Source organism: Phyllostomus discolor, chromosome 12 (assembly GCF_004126475.2).
Source record: "Phyllostomus discolor isolate MPI-MPIP mPhyDis1 chromosome 12, mPhyDis1.pri.v3, whole genome shotgun sequence".
NCBI lineage: Eukaryota > Metazoa > Chordata > Mammalia > Chiroptera > Phyllostomidae > Phyllostomus > Phyllostomus discolor.
In genome coordinates, this window is record NC_040914.2 from 35,989,422 (window position 1) to 36,012,147 (window position 22,726).

Below are 22,726 nucleotides of genomic sequence, written 5' to 3' on the forward strand. Positions count from 1 at the left end.
TGACTTCTGACCTGAGTCCTAAAAGACAAATACAAATGTCAGAGATTGTGTTGGAGCAAGGAGGAGGATAGACTTTCTAGGCACAAGAAACAATATATGAAAAGAAGAGGGAAAGGGAAGGAGGGAGGGGAAGGGGGGTAGAGGAAGAGAGAAGCAAGAGGAAGAGGAGGAAGAAAAGAAGTAGTGAAGTATGTTTGGAAAATTGCAAATACAATCTATTCTCCTTTCACTCCTTAAGAGTACTCCCAAACCTCCTGTTATAAAAACAATTGTGTCAACAGAAAAAAAAAATCAGGGGCTGGAAAGTTTTAGATTTGTAACATATCCTTCCTACAGAAACCTTGTAACAGTGACTGCCATTAGGAGAAGGACCAGGGTTGCTATCCTCCCTCTACTTTTGTATCATTTAAATTTTTAACATGAGCATGTGTCCTTTATAATGGAAAAAGTTAAAAAATTAAATTTAAAAATGTAGGACAGACAGTACATAACTTGCTACATAATTCAGTATGTCTGGGCCATCGGGTATGAAAATGTGTAATGATTTCCCAGAGAGTGGCAAGGAAGACATTAAAATATAAGGGCTTATATTTTATACTAAGGAAAAAGTTTTGTGAAAAAATTCTGAACACAATGGAAAGCCAATGGTTTATTTTTTAAAAGGAAAGGATGTTGTTCATTTCATGTTGGGACACTGATGTGTTCAAACACTCAGCAACAGTACCCCAAGCTGCTCCATACATACATCTTTGCCCTTGTGTGATGACCAAATGATGCTGAACATGAACGTTTCTTGCAAGGTCAATGAAGCATTTACTGATTGCCCACTTTTGATAGAACTACTTTTAGTTTTCAAATGCTGGAAGCTGTGATCCCCTTCCCCCCCCCCCCCCCAACCCTGCCCCCCCCCCCACTATGATATCGATATATGCAAGGAGGCCCTTCAGGAGACATTTTTCCTCAGATGTTACTTTTGGGCCTGTCCAAATCCCCAAGATATTCCTTTTAGCACCGTTATCTTCCCTAATTAAGAACAGATACTTCCATGTATTGGCATAGAAACAAAGTATCCTAGAAAAACCAGAGAACTAGGGGATGGGGGTGAGGCTTAACAATAGCTGTTCCTTTTAAAGCCTGCTCCAGACAAGAACAATGTGAGACCCTAATCTAGTGCTGTCTGCTACAGTAGCATTATTATGATACCTGACTAACTCACAGCACTGACGGGCATTCTTTCCAGATGCCTCCCTGGCTCCATCACGCAGCATTCTGATCTTTCCATGACAAACTGGTCTTTTTTTTTCTTTTTGAGTCATAAAGCTACACATACAAAGAGGCACTGAATAAAGTTTCTACTGCCAACAGGGTGTCACTATGGCTTTATTAATACGTAAGTACATCGGGGTTTTATTTTTAAATATGCACAATGACCTTGGAAAATTGCAATTCCTTACAATACTGGGATTTGAAAAAAAAACTATGTATTAGTACTTGTCCCCAAAGCCAGGTAAATAGGGAGCCTCTTACCTAGGTTGTGCCTGGCACCTATGGGCATTCTATAATACTCTCTGCTTCTTCCTGGCACATTTTAGTAATGAAGCTAAGTAATGGGGGAAAATTTATACATTTTAACATTTACAGTTGCATATAGTTTGTATAAAGTAAGAGCCTCGGTAACTATAAATTAACATCAACATTTTTGTTATTCTGTGGGTTACTGAACTCTGATGCTGGATTATGGACGTCACACAAACTAGTTTATCTTGATCCATAGAATTTACAATCTGTTATGTTTTAAAAGTCTTTTTAATTTAAAAATCCTGATAAAGTAAAAGTGCCCTTCAAAACTGTTATTAGTATTATTAGTATTATTTACTTCTCTTTTGTTCCCAGTTTTGGCATGAACATTTTAATAATCTATACCCAAATTCCTTGAGTATATTTCCTACTAAATTACTTGAAAATCGTTTTCTAAATTAAGCCAAAATTGTCTTCATGACACCTCCCGTTACCACTTAGACAATTTTTTCTGTACAAATAAAGGAAACTGTCAGCAAGCGCAGTTGGTATGAAATTTATCTCCATTTTAGAATCAATGATGCTTCGCCATATACTTTTAAGAGAAACTTTTAACTACCTTAAATGGAGATGTTTTAAAATTGGGTATCTCGGAACAAGTATTTCCAATACACTGAGAGCTGGCTCAGGGATGCCCTTTAGGGGGCGCTGTGCACTGCCTGCTGCTTCTCCTTCAGGCGCACCTGGTGCGCCTGCACTTCTCGTTCGAAGGAGGGACTGGCTTCAGTCAGTGGAGTTCAGCCAAAGTGGAGGCCTTGCAGAGCCTGAGTGCAAAAGGTCCACAGTGCCCCCCAGACGGTGGGAGCTGCCAGCCTTTCTCCCTGAATGGGCCAGAGTTCCCAGGAATGTGCGGTGTGAGGGAGAAGTAACTGTGCTGTCATAAACCATGAGGGTCCGGCGTCCGGCGAACCCGCTCCATCCTGGCCTCTAACGGCACGTTTCAAAGAAGTCACGAATCGGACGCATTTTAGTCCTCACAGCAGCTGTAAAAGCAGAATGAAGGAGGACCTCTACTTCTCACGCCGTATACAAAAATTAACGGACAGTGGGTTGATGACTTGAACATAACAGCTAAAACCATAACCTTCGTGGAAGAAAACACAGGGGTAAGCCTTCATGAACGTGGATCTGGCCATGTGGCCATAGACATGACACCCAAGGCGTGAGGAATGAGTAGATAAATTGGACTCCGTGAAAAGTGAGAACAGAACTCCTGTGCATCGACGTACGTCACCATAACGTGAATGACGAGGAAGGGACGCTGCAAGGGCCCATGGGATCAGGGAACAACAGGAAGCCCCCTGTACTGGAGTGAACCGAACCAACAAGAGCACAACACAATCCTCTGATCCCCCGAAGTCTTCTGCCACATTTGATGGCGTGATGCTCTTGGGACCACCTCCTTCACTTACGGCTCCTCCCTTCGAGGTGTTCCCTGCTCATCTGACCCAGATCCCACTCCTTCAGGTTCAGTGTGGGCGGAGGGTGTGGCTGCCTGCCTTCCCTGTCATCAGCCCCTCGCCCCCTCAGCCGAGCCACCAGCCGCCCCCTCAGCCGAGCCTCCAGCAGCAAGGATGAGCGATGTCAACACCGCAGCAACGCAGGCATCGCCGTCACTGGGATCCGAGTATTTAGACCCACTGACTAACAAGATCTGAGAACCGGATTAGATCTAGGGGCTGCTATATTCCTGCTACCTTACTTTCATTAACACTTACTGGTAAAAATTATAAATCCTTATTGAAAAGCATATAAACGAAATGTATTAGAAGAATCTTCCCTTTCACTGTAAATACTTAAGTTACTTGTTTCTTCCAGGTTCCCACCCCACTCGTGTGCCCCGTCCGCATCCACAGCTACCATCACTATTAAGTGTGATGTATGCCTTTTTTATGCCTTAGTTTTGTCACCTACAAAGTAGGGATAATTGTGCCTACCCCATAGGCCTGTCTTCGGGATTATGTAAATCGATACATGCAAATCGCTTACCACAGTGCCTGGCACTTAGGAAAGACTCACACAGTGTCAGCTGCTATCAGATTTTAAGCAATCTCATTGAGGGACACTTAGGTTTTCACAATGTTTCATTGTGTACAATGCTCTGATGAACAACTTTGTTCACCTGCCTGTTGGATAAATTCTTGCACATAAAAATGCTGACTCAAATGCACACGCATGTAAAGTTTTGCTACTTGTGGTCCAACCACCCACCAAAAACATTGGGTCAATTCCCACTCCTGCAAACCACATGTGAGAGCATCTTCTTCTTGTTGCTTTGTTCATTGTTCAGTAATAATCTTCAACACTAGATATTAGACTTTTCCAGTCGAATAGGTAAGGATGATCAATATTCTATCACTTCTCCTATCAGAAGTTAAATACCTCTTTGTGTTTTTTAATCTTTAATTAAAATGTTTTTAATTTTAATTTTTAAAATTTTCTTTTTAACCTCCCCCATGGATTTTTTTTTTCATTGCTTTTAGAAAGAGAGGAAGGGAGAGAGAGAAACATCAACAGGTTGCCTCCCATATACACCTGGACTGGGGATCGAACCTGCAACCTTTTGGCTACAGGATAACGCTCCAACCAGCTGAGCCACACAGACCAGGACTGTCTCTTTGTGTTCTGATGACCTGTATTCTTTCATGATGTGCCTGTTTGTATTTGATGGGGAAGGGCAGGGACGTGTTCTCCTGGGCCAACAGGAAAGAAAAGACATTGTGCCTCATCCCCACCCCGATTCAGGGAGGTGACTGACAGACCATTTTCTCCCTTCGATCTCATTTCTCAGTTGTTTTCTCTTCTTGCATAGGGTAACTGTTTAATCGGGATCCATCTGCTCTCATTGCTAAGTCATACGACTTAGATGCCTCTTGCTTGTCCATTAACATCTATAAATAAGATTGGCAACCGGTGACAGCGCCATCAGTGTTCGGGTAGGTCTCTCTTTCACGGCCCCCAGAAAGCCTCCTGCCTACTATGCTCACTAAGAGAAGGCGCTGGCAGATCTATTGCCTGATGTTGCTTCCAGGCTGAGGGTCCCCCCCCCCCCCCCCCCCCGCCCTTCCAAGTCTCTTGTGGCCTTTTCTTCCATAATAAAGGTCCTGAGGTCCAAAGAGGTGAAGCGCATGGAACCTGGGTCCGTTACCTGCTGGTACTAAGTTTTGCTACCAAACAAGGCAACGCCTCCTTCCCAGGACCTCAGCCCTCGGCCCTCGGGTGCTGCCTTCCCCTGATGAGCTTCCGGGCTGGGAGAAGGACCGGTGATTGCTGCTTCCCACCTGTATTCCTTCTCCAGCTCTTGCAGTGCCTCCGGCTGTGGGGGAGGGATTGGGGAAACCTGTGGGGGGGGGGGGCGCTCTACGTCAGTTTCTTCCATCTTGCACACTCACATCTTGTCGTCATCGGAAACTTCTCCGTGACGAAAGTCTCTCTCTCTCTAAAACCACGCCCACCGCCCTCCAGAAGGCTCACTCAGGCAGCCTAGTACATCAGTTCTTCAGCATCTCTTCAGCATCGACGGGTCCTTCCGCCCCTCTCTGCTCTCCCGAGTCATTCGCTCCTCCTCTCTGGCTCCGCCTCCAAACCAGCTCTGGTTCCACCAGCCATCACTTTGATCACTCCCGCCAAAATCCTAAATCTATACATAGGCTGTCAAAGTCTGAAAGCTGAAAAATCTAATTTAGAAAATCTATCTGTGCACTCAAAGTAACATATATACCAATATGCCAACCACTATAAAGAAAAGATAGATTCCAGAAGCAGCAAAGGCAAGCAAATGTTACAGTGCTTTCTAACCCTTGCAGGTATTTTACACAGATCAGTAAGACTTGTCCAGGAAAACACTCCATATATATGAAGCCAATAATAATATGAAGCCACTTTGAGATAATAATAATATGAAGCCACTTTGAGATATTTAGGAAAGTCTAACACAGATAAGAGAATGAAAAATGGGTCGGTTCACAAAGGAAAAAAGACATCATAAATTATCCAGAGTGAGGTTAAGAGATAACCAGAAATGGCCCCCTAAAGCAAATCCTTTTTAACCAGAGACCAAATTTCTTAATGAACAGTGGGAATAAAAAATTTGATTGGGACATTCTCTGGAAAAAAAATACAAGTAGTTTTTAAAACCTTACTTGCCATAAAATTCAGGTTATGACAACTATGTGCTTATTTGCAGAACATGGAAAGAGTGAATCAAATGTTGCTTTTGTGGCAAAACGTTTTCCAACAAATTGGATGAGAGCCCAATTCAAAACCATTTCATTTTCACAGAGCAATCACAGAAGATCTTTTTTTGTTGTTGTTGTTTTCCAAAACACTCAAACTCTACATCAAGCTTCCCAAATCATTCTTTAAAAAAAAAGTCATTCTTGTTTGTCTTTCTCTTCTTCACTAAAAAACTGGTCCATTCAGTATTGTAACCTCCAACATCATCTAGGATGCTTAACTCACACAAAGAAGGCACAGGCTAAGTGAAGAGGGGTTTTGAATAGGGGCTAATTTTATAAGTGGTACACTTGTGAACATTTGGCTTTCCTACATAGCTCCTCCCGTAACCATGGGACGGCAGAGACTTGGATAATAAATTCTCAGCTAATGAGAACCCCCTATATGTATATTTATATTACTGTCCATGTGACAAGAGAGGACATACGGCTTAGTCCGAATATCTTAAAATATATAAAATATATCTTGGTCAGGACCATGTTATAAATGATTTTTTAAAAAAATGCAATAGGGGCCCTGGCTGGCGTAGCTCAGTGGATTGAGTGCGGGCTGTGAACCAAAACATCGCAGGCTTGATTCCCAGTCAGGGCACATGCCTGGGTTGCAGGCCATGACCCCCAGCAACTGCACATTGATGTTTCTCTCTCTCTCTCTCTTTCTCCCTCCCTTCCCTCTCTAAAAATAAATACATAAAATCTTTAAAAAAATACAATAGGGCCTGGCTGGAGTGGCTCGGTGGATGATTGATCACAGACCTGAGAACCAAAGAGTCCCCGGTTCAATTCCCAGTCAGGTCGCATGCCTGGGTTGCAGTCCAGGTCCCCAGTAGGGGGAGCATAAGAGGCAATCACACACTGAGGTTGATGCTTCTCTCCCTCTCCTTCTAAAAATAAATAAATAAAATCTTTTTTTAAAAAAAATGCAAGAGGATACTGTACCAAGGTCGTGAGGGAGTTCCTCTTCATATAGAGTCTCTCCAGGTACTGCAGTCCTTCATCTTTCAGCAACTCCAGTGGGAAATGGTGCAGATTCCTGTAATTTAAGAACAGATTCTTGTGCTTTTCCAGCCTTGCCACAGAGATCGTCTTGCACAGTTCGGAGGCCATGACTGAACAGATCCCATCAGGCACACCGCGGCACTACATCTTGTCAAAACTGGTCCATTCCTAGGGAGGAAACAGAAAACAGAGTAATTATAGTCCTGCTTACAAGCATTGCTAAATGGACCAGTTAGCACACAGAGCTAATTGCAGACACTAGAAGGAGTTATACGTTTGATCCCTATATTTTTCGTTCACAATAAACTAAATTTGTCGCACATATTTAGGAAGAGATTAAATTCATAACTATGTAATAACAGTACACTCACTATTTAGGCAATATTCACTGCTTAGTAGAAATAGTTGTAATTGAAAAAAAATAGCCTTGAAATTGAGATCAGAATCTCGCAGAGAACAGAAACCAGTTTCAAAACAGGCAACCAAAGAAAGAACTTAAAAATCATATATAGTGAATCCATTTCCTTCTTAAAGTACCTTGTTTGTATTTAACTTTAGGTATTTCAAAAGTATTTAAATATGTATATAAAATACATCTAGATCATTTACAGCTTCATTTTCTTCACCTCTTATAATATTAACATCACTGTTAATATTAACATTACTATTGTCCCATATACTAATTTTCTTATTTCTTTCATCTCTTCCTTCTTTTATTTCTTATCGTTGCAGATTATCAGAAAGTAGCAAAGCAATAGTTCTGAGAAGCAGTTTCATTTCATGATTTCAATGAAAGAAGAAACACTGCACAAGAAAGTAAGAATGCTGTGTTATTCTATTAAAATTGCTCTGGGCCTCAGTTGCCTAATATATAAAATACATTACTGCTATATTTGAAAGCAATCTATAAAATATAAAATTGCTATATGTAGCAATTCATTGGTAAAGGCGAAAACCCAGAACAGATCAATTTCCCTCCTAGCTCCAAAATTGACAAGGATAGGATAAAAAAGAACTTTTGCCATCCTATCAATAAAGCATAGGGCAGAAAAAAAAACTTCCTGCTTAGCACTAGAAGAAACAAACCCAGAGCTTCAGTAATTTGTCCAAGGTTGAGTAGCTCCTAAGGGACGATAAAAGCAAGCGATTTTTTTTTCCCTTTGGAAGGTGGGGAGGTCCCGTGTATTTTCAAAGCCTAGCTTCTTGACACATGCAGACTCACTCCCGTAGGATACTAAAAAAATGCTGAAACTAAATGAGCCTGGTTCAAAGAGTCTCCCTTCTGTGTTTTAGGCACCCTTTTCTAAACTCTCTGTCGGAAAGCATCTTTTAAAGATTTTTTTTTTTCTTAAAAACAACTATCACTGGGAACTGACACCAAGTTTGTACAAAATGTAGTAACATGACTTTCAAACGGCGGAGTTGTATAACCTTTTGGTTATTTTCTATTATTTCCAAACTCTTAATTCCTAGCTAATAAGACGGCACTTGCCATTTTAACGTAGAAGAGCAGAACATGTGGAATATTCTATAAATATCACGAGGCATCACGAGAACCTTATATATCCCCAAGTTCATTCAACCTACTCACCTATTTTTAAAAGACATGTTATGTGACTGTGAGCAAGAAACCCAAATCTTTCCACACCTTAATTCTCTCCGCTGTAAAGCAAGGAGAACTTCAAACTTAACACATTCAAAAGAGTGCTTCCTTCCACCACCCCACCACCCCTGCACCAAATCCTCCCCCGGGTTTTTTTTCCATTTCAGAAAATGGCACACACCTCCATCCACCAGCTGCTCAAGCCTGAAAGCTGAAAGTCATGAATGATCCGATCCATGATTCACCTGCCACCTCCAATTTATCTGAAGGACAGTGGTTTCCATCTCCGGAATACACCCCAAATCCATCCACACTTCTCTATCAGCCCAAACCCAAAAGCTACTGTCATGTCCTGCCTGGCCATCTGTGTGACTGACTCCCTGTGTCTACCCTGGCCACTTTCAACACACTAATCACTTAGCAGTAAGCCTATAAAAATGCAAATCCAACTGTCTCCCTCTCTCTCTCTCTCTCAGGTAAACTGGCTTTCTAGGGTACACACAATTTACTAAATCAGGGGTGTCAAACTCATTTTCACCAGGGGCCACAGCAGCCTCACAGTTGCCCTCAAAGGGCCGAATGTGATTTTAGGACTGTATACATGTAACTACACCTTCACAGTTAAGCGAAAGCTTGGCACTGCTACTGGGTAGAAGCAAGGTGCTGGGCCAGATAAAACAAGGTGGAGGGCTGGATTGGGCCCCACAGGCCTTGTGTTTGCCACTGATGTACTAAATGAATCCTTCAAAAGTCTATTTAGAAGCTCAAATTCTGACCAGGCCTTTGCTATCTGGTTTCCAGCCTCATCCAGCAGCCCTGCCCCTGGCTGCTCACCAAGCTCCTGGGCTGCCCCAGCCCTAACAGTGCCCTCCTCTCAGCCCCGAAAGCACTGTCCCATCATTCTTCTGATTTCAATGTAAAAATCACTCCCCTATCCCTACCTGAAGCATTCAGCACTTATTTCAGACACACCCACACCAACCATGTAGGACTCCTCCCAATTTGTAATCTATATGTTTATCGGTGCATTTGCTTGTTGTCGATCTAGCCTTGAGGCTGGGAGCTCCTGAGGGCTGAGATCGGGAGGCTGCCTTCACTCTCGTACGCCTGCCTCGGGCACCAAGCAGGCCTTCTCACAGCTGGTGAATGGATAAAACCAGGACACGCGAGCGACACGACACACACAGTTAAGTCTCAGTTGACACTTTCGATAGGTTCTGCGACTTAAAGCGAAACAATACAGAAGCCGATTTCTCCCATAGGCTAATCGATATAAACAAGAGTTCAGTTCTTCCAGAGTGTCCGAACTTGTGGCGTCTCTGGGCCACACTGGAAGAAGGGCTGTCTTGGGCCACACATTGAATACATTGTGAACATTGTGACACGTAATCACACACACACACAAAATCTCATGTTTTAGGTAGATTTACAGTTCTGTGTTGGGCCACGTTCACAGCCATCACGGGCCGCAGGTTGGACACCCTCACGGCATCTAATCCACCTGAAATGACGTTCGACAAAACAATGTTATTCGAGGATCTGTTGTATTGCAAGGTGGATTTTTTTTTCCTTCTCTAACTTAAGGTCTGCCTGTAGACACCATAAACTGAGTGCTTGCTATATGTCATAAAGATCCCTAATGCTTACAAGAGACGTTGCAAGAGACATCACTCAATCCATTTTAGAGAGGAGGAAACTGAGTTTCTCAGAGGGTGACCCGACAGGTGGATCCACTCTGAAACCTGTGCCCTGCCCTACAAGGCAGCCATTCATGCATTTAGGTGGGGCCTGTGCTTCTTTCTACTATCATTTAAGTGGTAGGCACCGCTTGCATACATGTAGGACTACAAAGAGAAACTTAGATAAAACCCACACTCCGTGACAGCAGGTCCAATGGGAGAATTCACTAGAACCTGCTGACGTGCCTTCCGCTGAACCCTCTGGCTGGGCCTGGCTGCCCCGTGAAAATGCATCTTGCTCCAAAGGCAAGTTAAAAGGTAAAATCTACCCAAAGGAAATCCAAAAGCCGGCGCCAATAATAAATGATGCGGATGGCTTTCCAATGTGCACTCACGGGCAACACACGTCCTTTACCGGGGGATACTATTCTTGCCAATTCCCGTCACTACCTCTTACCTACAGTTAAAAGTAAATGACACACTCAACTCGGACTGTATACAACTGCACCTCCCCACGGGTTGCCTGACAGGTTAACGCCAACGCTGTTTTATCATCATCATCATCATCATCATCATTATTCCAACGCTGACTATTATTATTATTATTATTATTATCATTATTGTTATTTTAAGAAACAAAACCTTCCACCTTAAGAAGAATATTTCACGCATTTTAGGCAGGAGCGTCTTAAGGGGGGTGGGGGTGGAGAAGGAGTCCCTTACACTGACTTCAGTACTTAATTCAGAATACCCAGTCCGATCTCCTGATCCTGGACATTAGAGAACTGAAAAGCGTCCAGGAAAAGCATTCGTGAAAGGTTATTTGCTCAGAAGCCCTGGCAGAGCCTTAGGCAAAACACACGCCGTTCTGCGCGAGTTAACCAAACGCCGAGGTCGTTGCAGCAGCGAGCCCCGTGACAAGGGTTTCACAGACCCAGTGTCCGGATCGATCCTCAGGACGAGGAGGGCCCGGCCGCTGTGAGGAGCCGAGGCCCCACCGGGCCGCTCGCCCCGCGGTCCACCCACCGCTGCCCGGACGCTTCTGCCGGACCCAAGGCGGGTGGCGGAGGCCAGGACAGGGGACCTCGCCACTTCAGCCACCTGAGACACCTGACAGCCACACTCACCTCCGCGCCGGCGGAGCCAGAGCTCCGGGGCGCCGGCTGCGCTGGACCGCAAGCCGAGGGACGCCGGGAGGGGCGGGGCGCCGGGCTGGGGGCGGGGCAAGGAGTGGGCGGTGAGGGGCAGGGCGGGGCGGAATTCTTGCTACCGAGAGCAGGGAATGAGGGAAGGTGGTGGAGGTAGGAACATCGCGATAATTCCACCCAGTTCTCGCGGTTTTACGATAGGTCAGACCAGAGGCTCATTTTCCAAGCAATGTGGCCATTGGCCCAGAGCTTCGCTTCCGACAGACTGGCTCCGCCCACCTCCGACCCTCGCTTCCGGCTCCTGCTGGGGGCTTGCTGTCAAGAAAGAGTGGCTTTATGCTTTTGCACTTTGAAGGTGTGATTTAGGCGGCTGCAACCTCAGGAACTACCAGTAATTACTCTGTGCTTTTATTCACACAATATATTCACGCAGGCAGTCGTGATCTCATTGAATGCATACGTTCACGGGTTACAGCAATAACACCCGAGTGTTTGTTGTATTCCAGGCAGCGTTCTAAGACCTGTGCCTAGATTTCCTCTTTTAACCCTCACTGCAATCCCATGACACAGGTACTATTATTATACTCATTTGACGGATGAAAAACTGAGGCCAGGTTTATGTAACTTGGCCAAGGTGAATTGGCGAGTCGTGAACCTGAGCACGGGATTTAAGGGCTCGCGGTGCGCGCCGATAGGTTCAAAGTAGCGGGTAACCCGGTGTCTGCTTTGAATACCTGTTGTTAGGGACGATCACTAAAAAGGACAGTAACAACTTAGTCGGTTAAGTATTGAGGCAGTTCCTAGCATGAATGAGTAGGCCGTGAATAAATATTTCTTTCAAGACGAAAATTTCTATATCAGGGGATGGAGACATAAAAGGAAGAGAGCTTTATGCTGGTTTTGTGTTATTATTTTGTTTAATCCAAGCATTGTTAGGGAACACTGAAAAAAAGCTTCATGTCAACTTTGCTTTTGAAATGTTTTCTTTTTAAATTCATCTCATGAAGCTGCTGTTATTTATTGTTCTTTGTAAAGTTTGATATCGATTGATAGTTTCACATTGGTTTATCTAATTACTGTTAGAGATGAATAGCCTAGAAAGAAGAGTTATAAAACAAAACCAGTTCCAAAACAAGGCATGAGTTACAATGCAGTACCAATTTTCTATTTATTAAACTTGGTCTTCAGAAGTTACTGAAGTACATAGCATGGTACATGGCATTGACTTCTAAGACCATTTGTACAGGTCTCTAAATACCTAAGAGCTGTGCATAGCACTTAGGAATTATTTGCTGGACTTAAAATGAGGAAACCTGCAGTTTGTGTAAAAACAAAACTCCTTAGGGTATTAAAACCCCAAATAAGAATTGCTTCTAATACCGAAGAGTACAAATAAAAAAGGATTAACGATAGAACGATTTCTTAAAAAGTAATCAATGTTAGTCTCTTATTTTCATTTATTTTAAAAAGGACATTTTAATGTATTAATTTAACATCTGGTATTTTATCATGAAAAATGAATTATCTTAAAATAACTTCCACCCCCGACCCATAAGTGGCCAAGTGATTCTATGTTAGTATAACTAGTAATTCTATGACTAACTTAAAAGTTCTCTAAATCTGGCGGGTGTCAATTTTCACATCTTGCCCTATTCAAAGGAAGGTAAAGGGGGTTGGGATACTCTAAGAAGTGAGCAATCTTTGGCAAACTTGAACGTTATCTACAAGGCAGCGATACCACTTTAAGAAAATTCCGAGGAAAACACGACCCCACTTTAAAATTCCCACCTCTGGCTCCCAAGGATTGGGTTACAAACTTCTCCAAAATGTTCTTCCCCACTTCCTATTGGTGCAGGCACTATCATTCATTTCTGCCGCCCAGAGTTTTGTGAGGGACGCGGCGGCTTCCCCGGAAAAAGGTTTCTTTGCTTCGGTCTGAAACTACCCGCCTTCGGACTTTTTTGATGGTTATCAAACTGTGCAAAGACTCACCAGGCTGCTGCGACGGGAACCAGCCCGGCAAATCAGGCTGTCGCGGCACCGGCGTGATTCCCGGGAAAAAGGGAATGGAGAACCTCTCCGGCGCGCAGGGTGAATGGACAAAGGATTTTACCGCACAGAGATGTGAGAGTTGAAACTTTTCCGATTTTTCTCTAGTTTTAAAGAAGTAAGTGTTGAGGGAAAATCAGATAATACAGGCACAATCTAAGAATGGCAGGAAGGCGGGGTTTCAGAGGGTGTTTTTCTCTAGAGTGTGGGGCGGGAAGAACATGATTCACGTGGGTTTGGGGCTGGTAGAGGGAACAAGATAATATTAATTATAGATTATTTTATACACTAAGAAGCTGTAGTTTGTTGCTTTAATATAGATTTAGAGGGACACGTAGTAATGTTATTGTAATTATCAAGTAAAAAGGTTGTTTTTGCTTGTATATTATCATACCTGGCATAATACACAAGCCATATATTAAGAGACAATTAGAATCATCTTTGGATTCAAATTTTGTGTATATTTTTAGATGAGGAAATTCGAGGACATAATCTGCTAATGACCAAGCAAAACTTAGTATTGGTATATGAAGCACACTCAGTCGGTAATTAATGATGATTTTTCAAAAATGAAATTCAGCATTTACACAGTATTTTCAAAAATTATATTTCTATTAAAACCACTGTATAAAAGTTCAGGAAAATATTGATAAATAAGAATAATATACAGAGTGGGGCAAAAGGAAGTTTACAGTAGTGAGTATGCAAAACAGTTTATTCTTTGTATTATTTATTAATTATTGTATTTTCCATGCAAACAGCTGTGAACCTACTTTTTTTTTAAAAGATTTTATTTATTTATTTTTAGAGAGGGAAGGGAGGGAGAAAGAGAGAGAGAGAAACATCAATGTGCGGTTGTGGAGGTCATGGCCTGCAACCCAGACATGTACCCTGACTGGGAATCGAACCTGCTACACTTTGATTTGCAGCCCTTGCTCAATCCATTGAGCTACGCCAGCCAGGGCCTGGGCCCGTGAACCTACTTTTGCCCCACCTGCTTTAAAACATATTTGAAAAAGCAACACAATTTTTTTAGGATCCAGTTCAATACATCATTCTGAAAAACAGCATCTTAAAGATTCTTCAAACATTAATTCAGCTAGTAAATATAATAAATACTTCATGGCACTTTACAAGGCCGAACTCATAGTTGGTATGCTTGCGGGGCCTCTGTTAATCTATACGGCCGGGGGGGTATAAAAATAATAAAATTCAATCTCTCAAGAGGTTCACCCTCTAGTTGGAGGAATGAGACTCAAAACATTTAAAAGAAAACTTCTGGACAGTTCCTTATGCAATGGTGACTGTTAGGTGCTTCCGGTGCTCAGATCAGTGTGAGCTGAAATGTTCAGGGAGAGCTTCCCAGTTGGGGTTAGGACTCAGTCTGGGCCCGAGCAACCGGCAGAATTCCAGCAGATAGGGAGGAAAGGAAGTGGCGTCCCAGGTCATGGGTGAGTTCTTGGCCAGCATGCACAGCCTAAAGAATGAGTGGTTCCCACTGCAGCAGGAAATTTATTTGGGGGCCTTGGTGTAAAATTTAAAAAAAAAAAAAAGGCATGAGAGATTACATTAAGGAGTTTGGCCCTGGGGTTTGGGGAGGGGGGAGACCTTATGAACGAAATATTTAAAAGGGATCTAACTGACATTGCAATTTAAGATAGCGTCCATAGCACAGACTGGCGGCTATGGGGCTAAATATTATAAGCAACAGAGTAAGAATTAGTTGCAGCCGTTTAAGACATTTTATCCGAGTACCATTACTTTCACATGGCAGAATAACATACATCCTTATGCATTCCTTGCTGTTTTTCTAAAGCATCAACCATTTTTTTTATTTTAAAGATTTTATTTCTTTTTAGAGCGAGGGGAAAGGAGGGAGGAAGAGAGGGAGAGAAATAATGTGCCGTTGCCTCTCGCACGCCCCCTACTGGGGACCTGGCCTGTAACCTGTAGTCGTCCACCTGACCTGTCTTTCTGAGACAACACTCAAAAATTCCATACACTTCATGAGCTGCTACCAAGTACCGGATAATACTATTCTCAGTGTTGGGCAAACCAAGTTGAATCACGGACCATGTTACAAAAAAGCAAAGTGCTTCAGGCACACCAAACACCAAGGGTGTTTGGCTCCTGCTTCAAAACTTGCTTCAAAGAAGCTGAGGCTCATCTGTGCCAAGTTGCTGGTCAGTGGTCCTTAATTAGGTGGATGGAGGAGGAAGCTCTGGCTTTGGAAAAGAACTCTGAGACAGCGCCCCCTGGTGGCCAGTGTGGCCTACTGCGGTGCTCACCAAATAATCCCATTTAGTCTTGAAAGCCATTATTTCGGTTTTTGGGTGTCTTTTTTTTTTTTTATGGTCTGCAGGTTGTTGGTTGGTCGGTTGGTTGGTTATTTCAGTCAAGAATCTTGCCCCTAGATTAGACATGGAAGTTTAACAAGTCATGTTCTTTTCCACTTCAAGGTCACTTGTAACTGAGCTGATCTAACGTGGGCTCTGTGAGTTGTTTGGGATCAGCTGAGTTCTGCTGCATGTAATATATACATATACGTATTATATATAACACACATACATATTGTATATACATATATATTTTAATGAACAGAGAATGTTTGGTTTAAATAGGAAATCCGCCTGAAACTTTTACAGAGAAGTCAGTACTGGTTACCAGATTTCTATCTGGATACAGTGCTGAGATTTTCCTAGAGTCTACCCTCAATGTCTGGGGGCGGGGGGGAATGTGTATTTCTAAAAGCAAACATGAAAAACGATCATTGAACACCTTTCTTTCCCTGTCTAAAAATCAGAGGAGAATGCGAATAAAAACATGCAGGAAGCCCAGGAAATGCACATCTCCAACCACTTAGATGAGGTCGTTGCTGCCGTCAGCATCGCACCTGGAAAGAAAGTCCCCAGCAAGCTGCCTCAGACGCTGCTCTTCCAGCCCCCGCGAGAGAAACTCCACCTCTGCGAAGAGAAAGCCAAGTCCTATTCCAGCAGGCTCGAGGTAAGGAGCCTTCTTTCCCCATACCCGTATGTTGGTAACGGAGGACGACACTGGCCTCGGTGACGTTCCTGCTCTCTGGAGTCTGATGCAAGAGCTCCAGTCCGGTGCGTCACAGCAGGGCAGTGAGCCTATGCTTGCATGAATGAATGCACAAACGAACACACAGGGCTGGCCCTAGGCTGACGCCCTGTAAGCCTGACCTACGACTCTCATTTTCCACCAGTCAATACATATTTATTGAGTGCCCCCTAGGGGCCGGAGGTGGGCCCTGCAATGCAATGCGAAGCAGATGAGAAAAGCTTCTTCTCTCAGCACTTGGAGTTCTTATATTCTTCATCTTCTTGGTCTCTGCATACTCATGGGACTTACTGGGATCGAACTGGCAACAGTGCTTGGGAGTTGGCCAGGTCAGGGAGAGGACCACAGTGCCCTGGACAGAGGTAGCAGGTGGACAAGAGCCAAGGGTCTGAGGGACACAGTCTGTTTGGGGAGATACAAGGAACCTTTTGGGAGGTAGGCTCCGTGTTTTCAAACTGCGCTCTAACCACTAGTTTATACAGTGACGTTTGCCACTATATTAGTTTCCGGTATACAGCATAATAATTCAACATAGTATTTATTGCAACGTGATTACCACAGTTAAGTCTAATTAGTATCCATCGCTTCACAGAGTTGAACAGTTTGTTTTCTCGGGATGAGAACCTTTAAGATCTACCCTCTTAGCAACTTTCAAAATAGACAGCACAGTACCATTAACTGCGGTCGCCATGCTGTCACTGCCTCCTGGATCTTATTCACGTTATGACTGGAAGGTTGTACCTTTGGACTCCCTTCACCTTCACCCGTGTTGCCCCCCTGACCCCTGCCCCCCAGCTCTGGCCACCACCAGTCTGTTCTCTGTATCTATGAGTCTGTTGTTTATTTCTTCCACCTATAAGTGAGTTTATACAGTATTTGTCTTTCTCTGTCTGACTTATTTCACTTAGCATAATGCCTTCAAGGTCCATCCATGTTGTCACAAGTGGCAGAATTTCCTTCTCTTTATGACCAAATAATATTCCTGTGTGTGTGTGTGTGTGTGTGTGTGTATATATATATATATATATATATACATATATATATATCATACTTTTTTTATCCACTCATCCATCGGTGGATGCTTAGGTTGTTTCCATGAGATGCGGGCAGGCTTTGGTGGCACCAGGCAGGAAATGAGGTTGGTTTGCGGACGGGAACTGGGGCCTGGAGGGTTTTCAGCATCCAGGGAAAGAGTTCAGATTTTTCTCCTAAAGGTGGAAGAAACTATCCTAGGACCCTAAGCAGGAGAGTGCTGTGAGCAGGCTCGCATTTCTGGAATAATCACTCAGGTAGCAGGAGAAGAGAGCAAAACTGGGGGAGCAGGGCCAGTGTAAAGGGTTTTTGCAAAGATCCCAGCAAGGAATTGCAGGAGCCCTAACTATAGCAGAGATGGGGGAGATGCTGAGATCTTTTGACCGGAATTTGAGAATGCGAATCAGTGGGACCCGGAGACCGTGGGGATGCAGGGGGTGGAGAGTCCAGAGCAAACCAGAAGGAGTGTGTGCATCTGGGACTTTGGTCTCAGCTGGTGTGGTTGCCAGATGCCCACTGGTGCCCTTTGTCTCTGTAATGACCACGGAGGAAGAGCAGCATCATAGAGAGAAGGCATGAATCCAGTTCTGAATGCCTGCCTATTCATGATGAAACTGCTACTTATTTAGTGCCTACTATGTGCCTGGCCCTGTGCTAGGCAGACCTAGGTTGTCAGCCTTTCTCAGCCCGAGTTCTGCTAGCGAATGAAGCCTTACTGCCCCAAACCAATCTTTGGCTTTTTTGTTTGTTTGTTTTATTACGTATCTCAAGTGCTTAGAGCCAGGTCAGAATAGGCACTCAATAAATACATACTGGCTGCATTAAAGAACAAGGCGATTTAGTGCTCCGTGGTTGCACATGCTCAGGAGTCTGGACGGTAAGCGCGATTTTCCCTCCCTCGCAGTACAAGCAGGCGATCCCGGAGCTCGTGCGCTGCGTGGCGTTGACACGGATCTGCTACGGTGACTGCCACTGGAAACTGGCGGAGGCTTACGTCAACCTGGCTCAAGGCTACCTCCGGCTGAAAGGTGAGCTCAGCTCGGACCGCGGAGGCTCCGTCTGTGGTCTTCTGCTCTTTACCCCCCCGGAAATGGGCCTCGCGCTTATCCGCAAGGATTAGGTGGTCGTCATCACTCTACCGTCCACACAGGGCGAAATCACCTCCTTTCAGAAGGAGCAAGATTCTTTATCAAATGTATAAAAAAGAGAAGGAGCATCTGGGCCCTTTGGAGTTTCGTATTTTATGATCTTAAAAGGAGGGTTCTTGGGAGGGAATTGATTCGTTAGCTTTGAACGCCTTGTAGAAACGGCCCAGGGCTTGGAGGAGGGGCCTAACACGGGGTCCGTTCAAATATGTACTGGTGGAGAGACTCTTGCCTGTAAGTCATCATCCCCCGCAAAATGAATAAGACTCTTACACCAAGTTGGCATCGACAGAAGGCAATTTATTGGTGCATGCAGCTCAACACCAAGGGCAAAACTTACTGTGAACTTGGCGGGATTCAGGTGTTCCAACCACGTGGTCAGTTTCCCACTTGGGTTGAATGTCCAAGGCGAGGAATATTCTGGTTGGCTAGACCTAACTTTCGACTCTCCTGGGGTCCTGTGGGAGAGACCAGCATTGGCTAAATCACATGGATCACCTGAGGGAGGGGCTAGGTATCCGCCCTCCACAGTCCCCCCCCCCAAAAAAAAAACAGAGAAAAGGAGAATGGAGACAGGGAAGGTGCAAACAAGGGTGTTGCGTCTCCTTCTTTCTCACTGGGCAAACCCAGGACTAGATGGACAGAACGGCCGCTCTGTTCTTGGTTGCTCCGCCTGCAGGGTAATATAATGATGATGCTCATATTAAATCCCCAGGATCAGTCCAGCGAATAAACAAAATAACTCGTGGAAAGCACCAGAGTGCTAAGCCTAGAATTACCACCCAATAAATTCCACCTGTCAGGTGAGCGCCAGGGGGGACCCTGGCCACCACCCAGTTCAAAGGCAGCCCCCTCCCCCTTGTTTTTAGAGCCGGAGGAAGCAAGCCTGAGTTGAGGCTGATCACACGGTTCCTATGTCGATGGTCTGAGTCTCAGCCCCAGAGTCCTGGCACCTGGGATTTCTAATGGCACTTTTCTCCCACAGTCCATGACCTTCCTGCATCGACAGTGTCTCTCCACGTAAAGTAAAAGCAGTGTCTACTATTTACTGGGTCTTCTTGAGTGCCAGGCACCATGCTCACTCTTTTCCATGCATAACCTCACTCTGTCTTCACCACAGTCCTCTAAGGTGGGTGATGTTATTGTCCCTGCTTCCCTCTGGGGAAGCTGAAGCCTGAGTTTCAGGGTAGGTGGGGGAGCGGGGGCTTTGTTCTGGGCAGTCGGACGTCTGAGCCAGGGTCCTCGAGCCTCAGCCCACGCTGCCTGCAGGAGACGGAGTGCGAGTTCCCTGAGGGAGTGGGCCAAGGCTGACAACTCCGTCCATCACGTCTCTTGTGACACTGCGTGTGTCATTGCACGAACCCATTCTGGGCAGGTCGGTTGAGTGCATGGTTTTGAAAAATATGATAAAATTCCCTAAGACCTTCCCTGGATTTTCACCATTGGAAAATATATTCTCTCTGTTTTATAGACACAGGAACAGAATGCACTTTGTATGTGGCCAGCTTTATTTTTTAGAACTTGGAGGTATAATGGCATATAGTGAATGACCTAAGGCCAGGAGCGTGTGGTTGTGGGGGCAGGGGGAGGGGGGGCCGTGTGACGGTGGGGGTGTGGGAAAGTGAAAAACCCTGAAAATTAACTGGGGATCCCCCGTGTCCCTCTTAACACAAACCGATAGGCCTACGGAAGAATACTTCATCGCCACAGGAGTTAGTTCTTAGCAGGAACTTTATTTCTCCACTCCATTTGGTTTGATATTAGTCTGTCACCACACACGAATAAGAGATTGCAGCACATTAGCTTGTTACCTCATTGGAACTGTAAGTCTTAGTATACTCACTGTACGAATATTATGTTAAAATAAACTCTCCAAAGTATCATTCTAGTTGGGTAGGCAGGAGCTTCAGAATTCTCAGCGTTTCATGAAGCTGGCTGTCACAAAGCCACGATTAAAGTTCACGGCTGTCTCGTTTCCTGCCCAGAATGCCATAGCCCTTCTATTCCATTTGTTTCTTTATAATTATTTAGAGCATATTTCATGTCTGACCTTGGTGAGGTTTCAAAGCTGTTCAATTCCTGCTTATTCTATTTTATTTCCCAAAAGACCATTTTTGGGGGGGAAAAACACATTATCTTGAGTACTGGGTGTGGAAATTGCACCTTCAGTACGAGGCATAAAACACTTCAGGTGTGACAGTCACAACAGCATTTCCTGCTGTCCCCACACCTCTCCATGAGGACAGCAGGTGAGGGAGACCTCCCGAGATGCCCGGACTGCGGGTGGCTCTGCCCTCGTCCACTGAGATGACCGGGGCGCTGAGACTGCTCTCTCCTCGTCCACAGGACTGGCACGCCAGGCCAAACAACACGCAGAGAAAGCCAAAGAAGTCCTCGCCGACTCCATCGTGCCTCCCGGCAACGACAATACTGATGTTTTCCGCTGTTCCATCGAGCTCTTCCACACCATGGGGAGAGCCTTACTCTCCCTTCAAAAGTATCCTTTCGCCTCTCCTTGCAAGTAGAAGTACGGCTCCTGTTACTTCTATTGAATTCTCAAGGCCAAACCCAAAGCTGACAGCTGAGTCAGGAAGGGCGGTGGGGTGCGTGGGAGCCCAGGGCGTCCGGGAACGAGGGCCCCAGCATCTAGAATCTGGGGTACGGTTTCCTGAACGCCACTCAGATTTAAGGAAGCTGCAGAGAACTTGACGAAAGCAGCGAGGCTTTCGAAGGAGCTGCTGCAATGCGGGAGGATTGTCGAGGAAGAATGGATGGAGATTCAAGCACAGGTCAAGCTGTCGTTTGCACAGTAAGTTTCCCGGGTTAGGGCTTTTTCTGCACACTGTGGCTGCAGGCCCTTTTGCTGGAAGACGGTCTCCGGGCAGGGGGGCCCGGAGATGCTGTGATGCTGTGATGCTCCGTGATGCTGTGTCTGTGGTTTTTTCTGGCCACGATATTTTGTGCTGCCCTGACCCATCTCCACGTGTCACTTGCCAATAAGTTTCTAGCATCTACCTCCCTCCGTTTCTCACTTTTTCCCACGCGGCCCTGTGTTTCACTGTTGCCTGCGTCTCAGCTCATGGCCGCTGGCTGCTACTCCGTGTTCCATAGAATGCATTCACCACGTGGATTCAGCCATCCCCAGCTCCCTGCTCCTGCAACAGTGCCACCTCGAGCATCCTGGCCCAGCTCCACACGTGTAGATAAGGGAGGCTTTTACCGAGGTCTGCGCCCCAGCGGCAGGGTTGCGCGGTCCCAGGGTGCATTTGTAGTTCAAGTTCACCGCACACTGGCCGATGCTACCCCGTTCACGCTCCCCCCTCCCTGGACAGGTGGGCTGCTGTTTTCCTCACATCCCCAACAGTATCGGATGTTGTCCCTCCGCCTAACCTTTGCCCCTCTGATGCATATCATGTGCTATCTCATTATTTTTACTTTTCTCTCATTAGTGACTTTGTGAACCTCCTTTTATACTGCTTAGCCTTTGGGGATTCTCTTCTCTGAGCAGGCAGTTAGCATTCTTTCTCATTTTTCTTGCAGGACTTCCTCCACTCTTCTTGTTGATAATCCAGATTTTATTGTGCATTATAAATTAGTGCTATTGCAAATATTTTCCTTTTGTTGCCCATGTGTTCATTTTGCCTGTGGTCTTTCTCAGGGCAGAGAAATTCTTAATTTTGCTGGAGTCCAAGCCATCAACCTTCAACCTAATGCTTCGTTCTTTAGGAGTTGGTTTAGAAAGTCTTTCCCACCTAAATGTCAAACGTATTTTCACTAATGTCCCTACGAGTCCTGCTTGCAGTCTGCCCCACATATTTGAACACATAGCGTTATCACCGGCATTCAGTTCTTAGCGTTCATAACTCAGAATTACCCCTAGTGTATAAATCCCATGGCATGTGTTTCCGTTTGCAGATATAGGAAATTGTTCGGGGTGTTCAGATGTCATTTCTAATCTTATTGTGTTATAGACAGAAACCTTTCTGTAGGGCAGGGACTCCGAAATTTACTCCCTCTCTGACCTAGTCCATCTTTTTTTTTTTTAAGAGAGGGGCTATCTTTTCTTGTCTCCCTCTTTTTTTTTAAACTTTATTTATTTATTTTTAGAGAGGGAAGGGAGGGAGAAGGAGAGAGAGAGAGAAACTTCAATGTTCAGTTGCTGGGGGCCATGGCCTGT

At 44.9% G+C, this 22,726-nt stretch overlaps 2 protein-coding genes across 7 annotated transcripts in view; one reads left to right on the forward strand and one right to left on the reverse strand.

Moving 5' to 3' along the window:
• LRRC28 (leucine rich repeat containing 28) overlaps positions 1–11,305 on the reverse strand; it is a 74,242-nt gene extending 62,937 nt beyond the window's left edge. For all 3 annotated transcript variants that reach the window (XM_028502403.2, XM_036012974.1, XM_036012973.1), the window contains exons 1-2: positions 11,222–11,305; positions 6,753–6,980 (exon numbers count right to left, since the gene is read on the reverse strand). In XM_028502403.2, coding sequence (XP_028358204.1) covers positions 6,753–6,920 — 168 coding nt within the window. In that variant the 5' untranslated portion in view covers positions 6,921–6,980; positions 11,222–11,305. The remainder of the gene's footprint in view (positions 1–6,752; positions 6,981–11,221) is intronic.
• Positions 11,306–11,539: 234 nt separating this feature from the next.
• Positions 11,540–22,726, forward strand: part of TTC23 (tetratricopeptide repeat domain 23) — a 47,529-nt gene continuing 36,342 nt past the window's right edge. Inside the window, exons 1-5 of one of the 4 annotated variants that reach the window (XM_036012978.1) lie at positions 11,540–11,812; positions 16,095–16,294; positions 18,309–18,432; positions 20,896–21,046; positions 21,233–21,358. In XM_036012978.1, the coding sequence (XP_035868871.1) occupies positions 16,115–16,294; positions 18,309–18,432; positions 20,896–21,046; positions 21,233–21,358 (581 nt within the window). In that variant the 5' untranslated portion in view covers positions 11,540–11,812; positions 16,095–16,114. Of the gene's footprint in view, positions 11,813–13,096; positions 13,410–16,094; positions 16,295–18,308; positions 18,433–20,895; positions 21,047–21,232; positions 21,359–22,726 lie in introns of those variants that run through there. The other 3 variants (XM_036012975.1, XM_028502419.2, XM_036012977.1) reach the window with 3 other exon arrangements.